Source organism: Salvia splendens, chromosome 1, assembly GCF_004379255.2.
Source record: "Salvia splendens isolate huo1 chromosome 1, SspV2, whole genome shotgun sequence".
Lineage (NCBI taxonomy): Eukaryota > Viridiplantae > Streptophyta > Magnoliopsida > Lamiales > Lamiaceae > Salvia > Salvia splendens.
Window position 1 is genome coordinate 881521 of NC_056032.1, and position 16744 is coordinate 898264.

At 40.9% G+C, this 16744-nt stretch overlaps 1 protein-coding gene and 1 pseudogene across 1 annotated transcript; both read left to right on the plus strand.

The window, feature by feature from the left end:
• The first annotated feature begins 416 nt into the window (after window positions 1-416).
• Window positions 417-4279, plus strand: LOC121793094. The gene is made up of 10 exons (XM_042191295.1): window positions 417-766; window positions 1315-1353; window positions 1541-1661; window positions 1829-1890; window positions 2230-2297; window positions 2411-2460; window positions 2626-2695; window positions 3421-3544; window positions 3661-3777; window positions 3947-4279. Exons 1-10 carry the CDS (start codon window positions 458-460, stop codon window positions 4061-4063), a joined length of 1077 nt encoding a protein of 358 aa, XP_042047229.1. The 5' UTR covers window positions 417-457; the 3' UTR covers window positions 4064-4279.
• A 2124-nt stretch (window positions 4280-6403) lies between these two features.
• Window positions 6404-15566, plus strand: LOC121804399 (annotated as a pseudogene).
• Window positions 15567-16744: the final 1178 nt, after the last annotated feature.

Here is a 16744-nt window from a genome sequence, read left to right on the forward strand (position 1 = left end):
ACCATAAAATGATTATTTCGCAAGTCTAAACAAATAAATGCTTTCACTATTTTCATCTGAAATGCTCATATTCCTACTAATTCTAATAGTCAAATTGCTAAATTAACAAATTATGAAAGATGTTAAATTTTTGCCCGTCTCACACTTTTCAAAAACTAAATTGTAAATTACGAAGTTTGTAATTTTGCAATTATCTCATCCGTCCTTTTTTTCAGCGAAATATTCAGTGACGTGATAAAATAGACCGACACAATTCATCATTCCATATTTCACCAAAAAAGAAAACGGATGAAATACTGTGAAAATTACAAAATTTATAATATACTAGCATTTACAATTTAATTTTAAAAAAAATAAACCCTTCATTATTTATCTGACAATTTATCCTAAAAAAAATACTAATACACTCATTTTTTCAGAACTGAAGAGCAACGGCCATAACCACCACAATCTTCAAATGCATTCCTCACCAATTTCATCCCCAAATCCAACTCCAATCGGTGGAATAGTTCACATAAACTCCAACCCTTTTGCTAGAGCTCAATTCCCACCTTCAATCCTCGTCAAATTCAAGGTCGCAGTTTCTCGCAGAAATTGTCACAAAAATGTCGTTTTTTGCAAAAGAAACAAATTTTGTGTGAGAAATTCCTCCAATCAAGAAGCGGAAGCCCAAATTTCTCAAGAAAAAGGAGCTCGCGATAATGACGGCGGTGGCCCCTCAACTAGCTTGTTGTCTTTTCTTTGCCCCTTGCTTAAGCTCTTCGCTGTAAGTAACTATGATTCAATTGATTGAAATTGTTTGCTTGTTTAGGAAATTTGGGCGTTACATGAATTTTACGGTCTAGGGTTTATGCTGCTGAATGTTGATTACACTATTTCTTGTTTTGATTAATCTATGCTTCTAAACCTGAAAGTAAAACTATTATATTAGTGATTTTAGTCCAAGAGCTTGTTTGAGCTCGAATCCATAAACATATCAGATAGAAGTGGTTGTAATTTGTGTTTGATAAAGAATTAAGCTACACGAAGTTTAGCTAAGTTAAAGCAACCAAACAAATTGTTTTGCATGTAATTTTGTTTGAGCTCGATTCGATAAGAATATCAAATAAATTTGAGCCTAATTTTGTGTTTGATAAATTTCATAGCTCCAGACTAGCATAAAAATGTTAAGCTACACGAAGTTGCTCAATTAAAGCTTGTCCATGCTCGATTCATTGTTATCATCAGACGAACTCAGACGCAAATTCTAGTACATGTTTGAATAGCTGTATGTTTAGTTTGATTCAACTTGCTTACAGCCTGCTTGTCTTGCAGGCAGGGGATCCGTCTGCAGAGCGGAACTATCTACTAGAGGTATCTTGAGCTTTTTGGGAAGCTTATATCTCTGTATAAAGGAATATAATTTGTAGATCCATCTCTTTTGTTTGCATTGATTTCATAAGATGTGTAGTTGAATTATTTCATATGATTGACAGACAAATTCTTGGGAAGTTAGTAAGATGTTATGTATGTGTTTCAATGAATTTTTCATATGTAATAGGAGGCTACATCTTCGTTATCTACTATAGCAAGGTTTCCGTGGGGTTCTAAGTCACTATCCGATGGTTTAAACAACGAACAAAGAGCAGATCCTCCACTGCCTCTCCAACTATATGAATTTGGTATCTTCTCTTTCCCATTTCTTTCTTGTTTCGTCTAGCTTTGGTCATTCATTTCCTTGTTTAAGTCCTTGTATAGTAAAGCATATCTCGTAGACTCTATGATATTTGTACCAATCAATTATCCCTTTAACTTCTGACTAACTGAAGCTTGTAGGAATTGTCAACAGAGGCATGCCCGTTCTGTAGAAGGGTTCGTGAGGCCATGACTGAGCTAGATCTCTCCGTAGAGGTACACAATCCAAACTTTCCATTTAAAATATACTCTTGTCTCTCATGGTCTCTATCAAAGATTGTTCCACTTTGCACATTTAAATTTTCAAGAAAAAAGTAAGAGTTTGAACGGCTGGTGTACTAAACGATCATGTTGGATGTCTACGTCGTCACTTCATCAAGTTATCAATTCACTGTCAATTGAGTGAAAATTCAGAATAACTAAAAGCAAAAATTTGCTCATGAGAAAAATAAGGGTGAAAGTTCTTGTATCTAGATTCAGTAACAGTTATCCCTTTCAAAAATCTTGAGTGATTTTCAGTGGTTGAATTTGCACAGTCGATTGTCATTCATGCAGATCTTTCCATGCCCAAAAGGGTCAGTAAGACATAGGGCAACAGTCAGACGACTTGGTGGCAGGGAACAGTAAGATTGCGTTGCTTTTCACTCACACTTGGTTGATTCGTAAATACTTAGTTCAAGATTATAATGTCTTCATTTCCTTACAACTTACAAGAGCAAATTATATCCCCATTCAGGTTTCCCTTCCTCGTTGACCCGAACACCGGAATTTCTATCTATGAAAGCAGTAAGTAACAGGCTGTTTTTTCAAATATATTTTGGAGGATTTTGTATTTAGGTGCCTTAGAAAATTTTGTTGTCTCATTCCTGGGTTTAAAAGTGGATTTTGGAATCCATTTAACTTGAATGTCGCGTCTATTTACTCCATTAATGATTGTGAATTTATCTGCAGGTGACATTGTTAAATACTTATTTCAGCAATATGGAGGAAATAGGAGTCCGTCATTCGGAATCTTGGAGAGGTATTTTAGTTTAGTACTACAATTATCGTTATTTTGGAACAATGTATTAAAATTTGTCACCTGTCTATTTTTTTTCTTTTAGTACATTTTTATATTCCATTATTTCCCACATATGTGATTTGGCTACAAGAAGTTCTTCATACCTTTTATCCTTTTCCTTTCATGAAGACCTTTTGGCATTTATTCTATGCTAAAAGTATGGTTAATCTCAGTTTGTGTCCCCAACATTCAGCGTTTTTTGAAAAATGTCAGCACCTTGCCATTTCAATCTTTCATTTTTATATGAAATTGGTAAAAATTGTAGACACAAACTAACTATGATTAACTATAAAAGAACAAGTATGTTTCAATCTTTCATTTTTATATGAGGGGTTGGGCCTTTGCTCTTAGGATGTTTGCATACTTTTAGATCTACTGATCTAGTCGAACACAAGAGATTTGAAGTGTTTTATTTGGTTTGTGTATCTATACTTACGTAAAAATAGCGTTGCTTACAAAATTGACTTGTCTATGATATGTATTTAATTTAAGGGTAACAGTGTCATATTTATCTGTTGTATCTCTGTCTATTATATGACTTATAAATTTGTCATTTTAAATGAGGTTACACATGCACTGCACACACTCCTCTAGGTTTTTTGAAGGGTGAATAAGTACAAATTGCACCTTCGCCAAAATTTCAAATATGTATATAACCTTGCAATTGTATCATTTTAAAAATGCAGCACACTGCTCACAGGTTGGGTACCGACACTACTTCGAGCAGGCAGAGGAATGACATTGTGGGAAAATTCAGTAGAACAATCGCCTCCTCAAAAACTGGAGCTCTTCTCATATGAAAACAACCCTGTAAGCATTAATGTTACACGATTCCTTCTCTCTGCGTGTGTGTTTGTGCGTGCTAATCTAGTGCTTACTACCAATCACTTGAAATGGGATCAAACGATATAATACTTATTTGGCAGTATGCTCGAATTGTTCGTGAAGCACTTTGTGAACTGGAACTTCCTTATATTCTTCAGAGCGTGGGTGAAGGGTCTATACGGGAAAGAATGCTCAACGAGATGTCCGGATCAAAAGAGGTCAGCTCATGTAACGTTCATAGCGCCTAGATCCATTTGTTATAGATAAATATTTATATAATGCAAAAATGGCTTGATTCAATCCCCACACTTCTCATGCATTATTGAAGGTTTTGCTAACTTGTGACCAAAAGTTTACGTGTAAGCTCTGAAACGGAATGTAATGCAGGTACCTTACCTTGTTGATCACAACACCGGCATGGAAATCAGAGATTACAAGAAGATCATTTCGTACTTGTTTGAAACGTATAGTTCGAAGAGAGTTCCTGCATATCTCCAGCAGTGAGTTCTGCCATTGAAGGAACTTTGTGCAGCATGATTCCATTATTTATTTAGGTATGTGTCTCTTCCATTAGTAATTTGAGATGTTGTAAAGGTTCACGTTATAAGTGGTTTAGTTGAGGAACACTTCGGTGTTTGTATTCGATTTAAGGGGAGGAACATTGTGGTGTTTGTCCCTAGACCTTCTAGTTAATATATATAAAGTTGAAAGTTGTCCAAATCATGAAGCAATGATAACTACTGATTTTGCAGTTAAAAATGATGTACGGCATTTAAATTAACTACTATCACACCCCGTGATACGCACGGACTAAGGTATTTTCAGATATTGATTTGAGAGTTAATACTCACAAATTATAATGTTTCAATGTGAAATAGTAAGAATGAAATAAGAGTAAAATATATACATTCGAATCCATTTTTTTGAAATTTTTAATAAATAAGTAGAGCATTCATCCACATATAATAGTGCCAATAAACCAGTAATATCTTTTGAGTGTCCATAAAAATAAATTAAGGACAACTAAAACCCATAATCAAAAACAAAAAATAAAAAAAGAAAGAAAAAACATTATATTGAAAAGATATTACTTGTTTATTGGCATGACTTGGAATGTGGCCACAAACCAAGTCACTAGACCGGCCAACCCGTACGCAGGCACACGGTCGACCATAGGTGTACACTAATCCAAGTTGGGTTTGCGGCCCTACAAGGACCCGAATTTGATTTAAATAATAAATGGCATTTCAGATAGGCACGTTAAAACCAAAATACGGCATGATAAACATTTTCACATTTCATTCCCATCGATAAAATAATTATGACATTGTCCTTATTTAAAAGAAAGTCCACCTCGAGTGTTTAATCTGAAATCATAATCTTTCTCTTGTGATCACGATTCACTTGCAAGATATCACCTTTAGAAATTAAAATAACACATAGTTCAACACAAGGAATCAAGCAATTAAATAAGATGCATGCATCATAAGGCTTCGATGTGTGTTGCTTAGTTTAAGATTTTGAATTGGTTGAGATGAAATGACAGCCGTCGGATGGGATCAGCAAGGTGGTGTTTGGAGGTCAGGTTACTGATGAGGAAGTTTAGAGTTTGAATAAGAGGTCAGAGATCTTGCTTCGCATTTCCTTTTATTTGTTATGTACGTTACTCTATTTTTCAATTTTATTTTGCCTAATTATGGTATGTTTCTGAAGTAAGCAATAATTTTTCTATTTGTCAATAATTTGCGTGAAATTCGGAGCTGTGGTGAGTGATAATTAAGTTATGCTGAGTGGATGTCATTGTTAATTGAAGAAAGCAGCTAAAATTTGAGATCTCTGTCTTCATTTCTGGTTCGGTTGTAGTGATCGTCAAGATCGAATGACTTAAAAGGCTGAAAAGGTTGAAAATTTGAATCTTGTGCGTGTTATTAGATCAAATTTATGATGAATTCAATCGTCTCTTGTAGATCTTTTTGTAAATTAGAAATTTTCAAGTGAAAATTTATATTTATGAATTTAAATAAAATTACAATGGCATTCTTGTTAATTTTCTCAAAACTCTCCTTTTACATATGTATAGATGGATAGATACTACAAAATAGTATACTAGTATTATATCAAGATCATTTGAATGTTGGCTTCCAAATGTACTAGAATATTTCGAAAATATTGCCCACATAAATTTATTAAATCTAAATATTTCAAAGCAATTCAAAATCAAATCCACCATGTTGTGAGGAATAGCAGGAAATATAATTAGCAAATGAATTTTAATTGTATTTTGAACCGGAATACAGATTCCTCTCCGAAAGGAAAAATTTCAGAAAAAATTATTAGATTCGCGTACCTTTCAGATTTTAAGATTAAATTTACTAACCTTTCAATAAGAATTTTTCAGAATATATGAATTGACCAAAAGATTTCATTAAATAACTAAAAATGTATTCTTGGATATGAGAAGCTCTATCCTTTACAACTATTATTATTTTTTTATTTGTAATTATTAAATATGATTGCTCATTAGAAAATGAATCATAAAACTGATTAATTAGCAGAAAAACATACGATTGTGATATGTTATTTAAAATAATTAAATAATGAATTGTTTATATGTTATCTGGGAAAAAAGAGAGAGAGAGAGAAGAGAAAAATGCAAAAATCCATATTTTGAAAATATCATATCCTAAATTCTGAAAGGCGAGCCAAATTAATTCCTTCTTTTTCGAAATTGATTCCTTCTTATTTGAATTGTTGACAACAGTTCAGATTCTCATGCGGTTTGAAATATATATCTGCTGAGCCAATTGAAAAATTGTAAAATCAACAGATCTTCCATCACAAAACCTCAAAAAATGCTGTCAGCTCTAATCCTCATAACCGCATTATTAGTCTTTCTCTCACGGCTACTCTTCAACCGCCCCCCGCCGCGGAAGCTTCCACCGGGGCCGAAGCCATGGCCGATAATCGGCAACATCCACCTCCTCGGCCCTTCCCCGCACCGCACCGCTCCCAAAAACACGGCGACCTTATGCTCATCAAGCTAGGAAATTCACCATCTCTGATCGCCTCTGATGGGGTACGGACTAAACAAGCCCAACAGCAGTGACGGCCCATCAGCCCAAAGCCCAAGGAAGAGTATCAGTTCGGCATTACCAAAGAGTTCGGCCCCAGCCTACAGCTCGGTAAAAGCCGACCAGTCAAACTCTACTCTCAGATCGGCTAAAGCTGCTCGGCAATAGTTCAGCAGTTCGGTCTCAGTATTCGACCGAACTGGAAGATAGTCAACTCATGCAGGATCACATGCAGGATAGTGGACCAAGTACAGAGATAGTGGACTCATGCAGGATCTCATGCAAGATAGTGGACCCATGCAGGATCTCCATGACCTCCACGACATCCACAACCATCATTAGTGGTGATGCAAGCCACGATCTTAGTTCAATGTATAAATAGAACTTAGATCAGATAGAAAAGGGTTAAGTTCTAAAGAAGTTCTCTAGAGATCAAATATCAAATAGCAAGTCTGTATTGTAAGCTGTAGAAAACAGATCAAGCAATACAACTCTGCCCTCTTTTCTTCCCGTGGACGTAGATTTACCTCAGTAAATCGAACCACGTAAATCTCTGTGTCGTGATCTGCATTTTCCTGCATTCATCACCATCAAAAATTCGCCAAACCATCACTGGCGCCGTCTGTGGGAAACAGAGAACCAAATTTGTGATAAAGCGAATTTTTGACCCTTTTTCCACCCCAAAAAAATGCATACCAGATCACATACTACCCGTAATACCGTTCGTGAAAACCATGAGGAAGCTAGTCCAGCCCGCAGGTCCGGAAAACAGCCTCGGGAGACATCTACTTCCAGTTTTCACGATGAAGGAACAAGCCGCTCAAAAGGTCCACACACCGAGTCTTCCCAGCAGCCTGATTTGAATGAGGCTGTCAAGCTGTTCTTGGCTGAGAAGCAGGATGAGTTCTTAGCCTTCCTGCAAAAGAGCCAAGAGCCGAAGACGAAAACGGTGGATTCTCCTTCCTCATCCAGACATGAAAGTCACTACCGCAGTAGTGCCGTGTCTTCCAGGAAGAAGAATCCTCAACCCCGACATGTTCCTGTTCCTCCTCGGTACCGGAATCACAGGAGATCTCCATCTCCTCCATACCGAAGAGATGTCGGGTTCGCCATGTACGGAGCATTGAAGACTCCGTTCTCGGACGATATCACCCGAACTCCCTTGCCACAGAACTACCGAACTCCGTCGATGACTTATGACGGGTTAGTGGATCCTCATGATTTCTTGGGACGCTATCAGTATAATATGGCGAACCAGGGTCTCAATGAGGTCCATATGTGCAAGCTGTTCCCCGAGCTGCTTATCGGGAACGCGAGAAGGTGGTTCGATAGCCTCCCCCAAGGCAGCATTAGATCTTACCGAGATCTAATGGATGCTTTCCACAGGAGGTTCTTTCAGAAAGCGGAAGCCCGGATCACTTCGGCTCAGCTGCTTTCTATACGTCAAGGTCGCGACGAAAAGATCAGCGACTTCATGACGAGATTCCACAAGGAATGCCTACAAGTAGATGATCTCAACGATCTACTTGTCATTTCGGCATTCCAAAATGGAATCCTGCCCGGAGCTCTCTACAGAAAGCTCGTGGAATGCAGTCCGCAAACAGCTCAAGAGATGTGGGACATTGCGGACCAGTTCTCCCGTGCCGATGAGGCAGACCGTCGCAAACGGTCTTTAGACAGCTCATCCCGAGGAGACAGGAGGAAGCCCGATCATAGCGATCAGGGACATCCTCGCCGAACTCCTTTTGGCGATCAGGGACATCCTCGCCGAACTCCTTTTGAAAGGATTCAAAGGACTCCGGTGCAAGACCGATTGGGGCCACGTCTCAATCCTGAGAAGCCGCCCGCTCAGTTCGTACCATTGAACAAGTCAAGAGCGGAAATTTTCGAACTGCATTCCGATATGTTCGAAAAGCCAAGGCGGATGACGAAATCGGCCGCGCGCCGACCTCAGGATCAATATTGCTCCTTCCATCAAGACTACGGTCACGATACCGAGGAGTGCCGACATTTGGCTGCAGGTATTGATGCCCTTGTGAAAGCAGGGACGTTAAAAAAATACCAAAGCAAGCAGCCGAAAAAGAACAAAAAGCAGGGAGGTGCGAACTGCGCTCCTCAGGATCCGAAAAGGCAACAGGATCCCGAAGACGATAACGAGCCGCAATATGATGGAGTAATCCTAACTATTGACGCTCTCCCTGCCGGGAAGACTAAATCGTCTCTGAAGTCATAGAGCAGAGGTTTAAAAGCTCGGTCTCCCACCCACAAGCAAACGGACTGAAGCCGTGATTCCGGTTGAGATCGGCATACCCAGTCCCCGAACTCTAAATTTCTCCTCAGAAATGAATGATGACGGACTGAGAGCCGAACTAGATCTGGCCGAAGAAAGAAGAGAATTGGCCTGCATAAAAGCAGCCAAGTACAAGGAGCAAGTAGCCCGGTATTATAACCAAAGGGTGAAAAAGCTGCAATTTCAAGTGGGAGATCTCGTCTTGAGAAACAACGAAGTAAGCCGAGCAGAAAAGCTGGGCGAACTCGAACCCACATGGGAAGGTCCATATCGGGTGTCAGAAGTCCTCGGCAAAGGGTCTTACAAATTGACTCACGTGTCAGGAGCACAAGTACCCCGAACATGGTACGTTTCCAACCTCAAAAAGTTCCATTTGTAAGAGACAGTCCGGTCTGTCAGTCTTGTGTCTAGTTCGGTCCTAAGGCTATGTGCGTTTTTGTCTCTATGTGCTTTTTATTTGTCTAGGTGTGTTTTGTCTATGTGCGTGTCGTCTCTTACAAATGTTGCTGAGGTATCTTGTTCTTCGAAGGCTGATCCCCTTTTTAGAACATATATAAGCCTACGATTGTGAGTCCAAGCTTCTAAAGAGGATACAAGACCACAATTCGGCTTAAGAAACAAGCAGTTCGTCTGAAACGAACTGCAACAATAAGCCAACGATTATGAGTCCAAGCTTCTGAAGAAGATACAAGACCACAATTCGGTTTAAAAAACAAGCAATTCGTCTGAAACGAACTGCAACAAATGGATAGTCCGATCCACGCGATAAAACTCGCCGAATTAGGACAAAGGAAAGTCCGATCCAAGCGATAAAACTCGCCAAATTAAGACACAAGCTTAGTCCGGTCAAAGATGTTTATTTCATCAGACCAAAGACGAGTCCGGTCAAAGATGTTTATTTCATCAGACCAAAGACGAGTCCGGTCAAAGAAGTTTATTTCATAAGACCAAGGACCAAGTCCGGTCAAAGAAGTTTACTTCATAAGACCGAGGACAAGTACGATGAAATTTTTTCGCTAAGCTGTAAATACACAGTGTTAGAAGCGAAAACAAAATTTCATTTTTCAAATCTTGTTCGGCACACAACTCCGCTACCCTACGAGATGGCGTTACGCTATTACAAAGGACTATTCTACTGTCCAGGGTTGCTAAAGTTGAGCCATCTATTCACAAAATCCTCGTGAAGCTGAGTTCGGGCGTTCCGGGCAGCTGCAGAATAAGCAGGTCGACGAGATGCTCTAATCGACCTGCCACCTCTTCTCTGAGCCCAGGAAGCCCTAGCACCTCGGCGGCGAAGAGTCTCTTCACGAAGCATTTGCCGATCTTGCTCACTCATAACCACAGCTCCTCTGCGAACTTCAGTCCGTCCTCGACTTGACGTCTCTGGTTGTCCCTGAGTTCGTTGCTGACTTGGAGTAGGGTTTTGAGCAAGTGAATCAGAGGTTTGAGCTGGAGTACTAGCATCTGTTGGCGGGAAATGCCTGAGGAATCTCTCAATTGAGGGACGCCGGGAAAGAACTATGTCGTACCGAGAAGCCCAGCGCCGCAATGATTTCACGACTTGTTGGCAAGCCGAGCTCTCCAGCGCATTGTTCCTCCGGAGTACATGATATTCCTCCCACAGTTCGTCAACTCGTTCCTGAACTTCAGAGATGGTCATTCCCCCACGCCTGCAGATGAAATCCTCATACGCAGTCCTCTCAGCGACGGCAGTGTTCAGCTCGGCCTCCAGATCCTTCTTTTCGGACTCTAAGTCCTTATTATCGGCCTCCAGCTTCACTGAACGAGCCAAGAGTTCGTCATTCTTCACCTGGTCAGCTATGGCTCTTTTCTCAGCTTCGTCTAAAGCCGAAGAGTACAGCCGCTTCCAGTGAAGTACCTCCAGCTCCTTAAGAGTTCAGAATATAGAGCAGCTATGTCAGTTCGGCATTTCAGATTACTGAGCAGGTAGTAAACCACAACAGGAGTAAAAGAGAGTACGAAAGGCTATACGAAGACACAAGAGCAGAAAGAAGAATTTTTTCATTCATAAGAAAAAATTTTTTCTACACAAGGGCTTCAAGGCCGTTTTACAAGAAGGAAGAAACTAAACTAAGAGAAGGGAGACGAAATCATACTCCGCCAGCTTCGTCTCCGCCTTCTCGGTGAGGTTCAGCTTCCTTCTCCTTGTCTGCTTCAGCTTCAGCCTCGGCCTCCCTGCTCTCCCCAGCCTGCTCGGCGCCACCGTAGCCGATCTGCTGCGCCTCCTGCTCGGCCTGCTCATCGCCGGTCTGCCGCTCATGCTGCTCGGTCTCACCCTCTCCATGGAAAATTGGAGCGGGTGAAACTGACCCTATGGAGGCAAAGATAGCCTCCATGTTCTCATCGCGGTCAGCTCCGCAACTACGAACTTGGTCTGCAGAAAGCAGGACCGAGGACGAAGCAAGCTCCTCAAGCACCGGCAGACTCTGAAGCCGAGCTGCTATCTCTCGGCCGTACAGCGGCAGGATGACTTCGGGACCCTGCTCGGCTTTATCGGTCATCAGTTTCAGAAGATCACCGACAAAGGCCGAGAATTGGTTGCTCAGAAAGAGTTTCTCCACGAAAGCACGGAGAGCCTCTCCTTGGGCAACCACGGCGGCAGCATCCCTCCGTTTCGTCTGCTCTCGCTGGATGACGAGCTGGTTTTTGGCAAATTGAGCTTCATCCTGGGCCGAAATCCTAGCAGCTCTGGCTTTCTCAAAGTTTGCCTCAGCCTGCTCGGCCCGGTGACAAGCAGCCGCCAACTTCCTCTGCATCTCAGCATAGTCGTTGGACGCTTTGGAGAGTTCGACGGCGACGAGCTTGGAGAGCATATCGTTCCTCTGAAAATGGAAAAAGCAAAAAGTCAACAGAGGGGCTACAAAAAATACAGAGGAAAGAAGCAAAGCCAAAGAATCAAGAAGACAATTCACCTCGGCGAAGTCCGTGGGCCATGCAAAAGGCTCACAGACATTTTCCGAAGGGGGCCCCATGACGATGTCTCTCTCCGACGCTCTTGGGGGCTTCTGGGCCTTCCCCTTCCCCTTTGCCGAAGTCGACTCCGGCTTCTTCGGATCCGAAGAGGTTTTTTGCCTCTTCGGAGTCCTCTCGGCATCAGACGCCGAGCTGGTGGTTTTCGGCCTCTCCGGCTCCTTGGACTCCGAAGATTTGCGGCTCAGCTTATTCAATATGTTCACTACCGAAAAACAAGGAAACAAGGTTAGTTTTCGCCGCTAAAGCAGTAAGGCATAAAAAAGAAATCCTCACCCTCAGTCTCTTCGTCCGAAGACGAGATATTGAACACGAGGTCGCCCTTGACGAGCTCAGTTTCCGAGTATTGTTTCCTAATCATAGGAATCTTATTGAGCTCGCCCTCGAGCTCGGCCAACGGTTCTAACCGAGGATGGGGAATCACGGACTTCGGCCCTCTCCAAGGAAAGCCCGGAGCCGAAGTCCTATTATAAAAAAAGAAACGGTTTTGCCATTTCGGCCACTTGGTTTTGCAGAAGGCCCTAAAAGGCTGTAAGGGGATCAAGTAAAACCAAGATCCCTTCCTTTTAAACTGGAAAAAATTAAGGATTGCCCGCAGAGACAGATCCTTATCTAGCCTACGGAGTTCGGCAGCAAAAGCCGACAAGTGCCTCCAAGAATTCGGAGTCACCTGACCTAAAGGGAGTTGAAAAAAATCAAGAAGCTCTACAAAAGGTGGGGGAAGAGGGAAACGAAGCCCGCATTCTAAGCAGGCTTCGTAAACGGTGGCATAACCCTCCGGCGGGTCGTTAGCCCTATGATCATCGTCGGGAACCACCGCCTTCCCCCCGGGAAGAAGATATTTTTCGTGTAGAGATATCACGGTGTCCTTACTCAAGACGCTGTGAAAGTATTCTACAGTCTTCTCCCCGGACTCTTTCCGGCTAGAAGACCCCTTGCCCCCTTTCCTACCGCTACCCAACTCAGAAGAAGAAGAAGAAGACATGGTTCTTACTCTTTGCAAAATCTGAAGAAATTCTGAAGAAATTCTTGAAAGCAGAAGGAAATTTTTACGCAAAAGAGACAGAGTACAGAAGAAGCAATAGCAAAAGTATTCAAAGGATGAAGAAAGGGCGTATTTATCAGATTCGGAGAAGATTTCAAAATCATCGCACCGTTTCGAATCCCACCTTTTTAGGATTCAACGGCCGGATTTTACTGTCGCATTTAATGCAGTCACGCGCAAGGCACGTCCCCTGACGTCAGCCTCCCCCGTACCTTTATCAAAATGCCGAAGTGACTCGCTTCGCCGAAGTGATTCACTTCGTTTTTCGGGGGGGGTAGTGATGGGGTACGGACTAAACAAGCCCAACAGCAGTGACGGCCCATCAGCCCAAAGCCCAAGGAAGAGTATCAGTTCGGCATTACCAAAGAGTTCGGCCCCAGCCTACAGCTCGGTAAAAGCCGACCAGTCAAACTCTACTCTCAGATCGGCTAAAGCTGCTCGGCAATAGTTCAGCAGTTCGGTCTCAGTATTCGACCGAACTGGAAGATAGTCAACTCATGCAGGATCACATGCAGGATAGTGGACCAAGTACAGAGATAGTGGACTCATGCAGGATCTCATGCAAGATAGTGGACCCATGCAGGATCTCCATGACCTCCACGACATCCACAACCATCATTAGTGGTGATGCAAGCCACGATCTTAGTTCAATGTATAAATAGAACTTAGATCAGATAGAAAAGGGTTAAGTTCTAAAGAAGTTCTCTAGAGATCAAATATCAAATAGCAAGTCTGTATTGTAAGCTGTAGAAAACAGATCAAGCAATACAACTCTGCCCTCTTTTCTTCCCGTGGACGTAGATTTACCTCAGTAAATCGAACCACGTAAATCTCTGTGTCGTGATCTGCATTTTCCTGCATTCATCACCATCAAAAATTCGCCAAACCATCAGCCTCATCGCCCGAGATGGCCAAACAGTTCCTCAAGGTGCACGACGCCAACTTCGCCACCAGGCCCGCCCTCGCCGCCGGCAAATACACCGCCTACAACTACTCCGACATGACATGGTCCCCCTACGGCCCTTACTGGCGGCAAGCGCGTAAAATCTTCCTCTCCGAGGTCTTCCACCCAAACCGGCTCGAATTCTTCAAGCCGGTTCGGGATGAGGAAGGCCGGGCCTTCCTCTCGCGCCTGCATGCCCTCTCGGGAAAGCCGGTCCTGCTGAGGGGGCATCTGTCGAGATTTACGCTGTCGAACATAAGCAGGATGGTCGTGAGCAACAAGTATTTTGGTGATGGAGAAGGGTCGGTTTTCGAGCTTGGTGAATTGCAAGGCATGTTGGATGAGTGGTTTTTGCTGAATAGGGCGTTTAACGTTGGAGACTGGATACCGTGGCTTGGCTTCCTCGACTTGCAAGGCTATGTTGGGAGGATGAAGGAGCTGTACAAGAAACTTGATAGGTTTAATGAGCATGTGATTGATGATCATCAAGCTAGGAGATCGGACGAGAAATTCACCCCCAAAGATTTGGTGGATGTGTTGTTGGTGATGGCTGAGAAGCCTGATCTTGAGGTTAAATTTGACAAGAGATAGTGTCAAAGCATTTTTGCAGGTACTATCATTTACAAGATGTTTATTTTAAACTTTTGTGATTTATAGTATAATAGTATTGATTTGCAGTTTTTAGATTTTTATAAGTTAGTAGTATTACTTTTAACTAGTAGTATATGTTTGTGCTATCTGTTGTAATTGGATGCTAATCTGCTGTGATTTGGAATAAATATTGAATAGTTTCAATCTTTTTTGTTTTCTTTTTTAAAGAGTGTTCATATGCCTAAATTATAGTATTGGTATAGTAGTATTTTCATAAATAAATTCCACATGTGTAATTTTTATTAGTGTATTAGGAGATGTATGACTAGATTTAGGAGAGAGAATGAAGAAGAGATGGTGTTTTCATTTTAGGAAACATGCCGCTTTAAGTGAGACGAACGGCGTAGTATTTATCTTTTATTGAGTAGTTTCTTGTCAATTAGTTGTTCACTAATATAGTTTGAGTTGTGGCCTTTTTGGAGAATGGAATCTTAGTCTAGGAGGAGTGCTTATATGTTTCATTATACAACAATTTCTTCATCATTTATCATGCCTATCATATTAACAAATACTTATACTGCTTCCGCCTTCCACTCTGTATTATTGTAGGACTTGCTAACCGGTGGCACGGATACCTCGGCTAAAACAGTCGAATGGGCTATCCACGAAGTAATGAGGCACCCTCGAGTAGCTGAAAAGGTGAGAGAAGAATTAGACCGGGTAATCGGAAGGGAGAGATGGGTGGAAGAGAGCGACTACTCTCGATTACCTTACATTGATATGATGGTAAGTAACTTTTCCTTCTTGCCATTTAGCTCCGGGAGAAGGAGATGCCCCGGACACAAGCTTGGACTTAAGCTTGTTCGGACAACGCTGGCTAATTTGTTGCATGGTTTCGATTTGAGGTTGGTTGAGGGCATGAAGCCTCAAGATGTATGTCTTGAGGAACTATATGGGCTCACTGTGCATCCTAAAGAGCCTCTTCAACTTATCATGGAGCCTAGACTCCCATCCCACCTTTTCTAAGTTGTGTTCCTTGCATTTATTTAGCTATTAAACATGATTTATGTTGTTACATTCTGTTTCTTTGACCAGTACTCCGTTTTTCCCAATTTTCCCAATTGAGTTGAGTTATATATATTCCTTTTGAAATGGCCCAATTGAGTTGAGTTATATTCCTTTTTTTTTAAAAAAACAAATATTTAATCTGTCTTATTTTATAAAGTCAGAAATTTATAGCCTTCTTTCTCGTTTGTGGATAGTAGTTTCCATGAAATTCATGAAAGTGTGATTTTCTTAATTTCTTGGATAGTGATGTTTCCTAACACTTGTGTTTGGTTAATAATCTGAAAATGGATTGATAGGTTTACAAAGTCAAGCTATTTAGACAGGTGAGGAATTTCTACTTGTAATTGTTTAGCAAAGATCAATCCACTTGCCAAAAACACTTCAACCAATCAATTGTTATTAACTACTTGATTACATTTAAACCACGTCTCACACCACACTATTTTTTTATAGCATCTGATTCTCAACCACATACTTCATTTACCACGAGTAAAATGTCATGTAAACATATGAAAACTAATCGAAAAATATTGGGAAAACATTAATTAAATTCCTTCCAAAAACAAGGAAAATGCTAAAATAACAAATATTAAGGTGCTCAAATAGTGAAACAATTTTTGTATTTGCACAAACAAAAACACCAATTAATTTTGGAGATTCAAGTGATACCATAAGCATAAGGCCTAGTTTTTGTAATGAATATTGGACATTAAGTTGTGTAAAAAAAATCTAGCATGAAGTATGGATATTGAATACTAATAGATAGTGAATAGTAGGCGTTTGAACTAAATTTTAAATTAATTTATAGGTCCATAAAAAATAGACTAGTTTTATCTTTATTGGTCGTCCACCTAAATTAGACTAATTCTAAAAATAGAAAGTTTTAAAAACTAATAATGTGAACCCCACAAGCTACTAAGTACTAACACTACTTACATCACTTTTTCTCACGCTCTCTCTTAATTTACCAATTGCGCATTAAAATTCATTTATCTATCCCTTATGGACGATTATAATAATAAATATTTAAAAATACAATTATACCCCTTGCTCTAGCGTGGACAGCCACTGAATACACTACCACATATAGTAGTATTTGAAAAAACAAACTTTCAAAATGAAATAAGTGAAGAGACAAAAATAAATTTAGAATCCAATCAATCATCTAGTACTATAAATTTAGTAA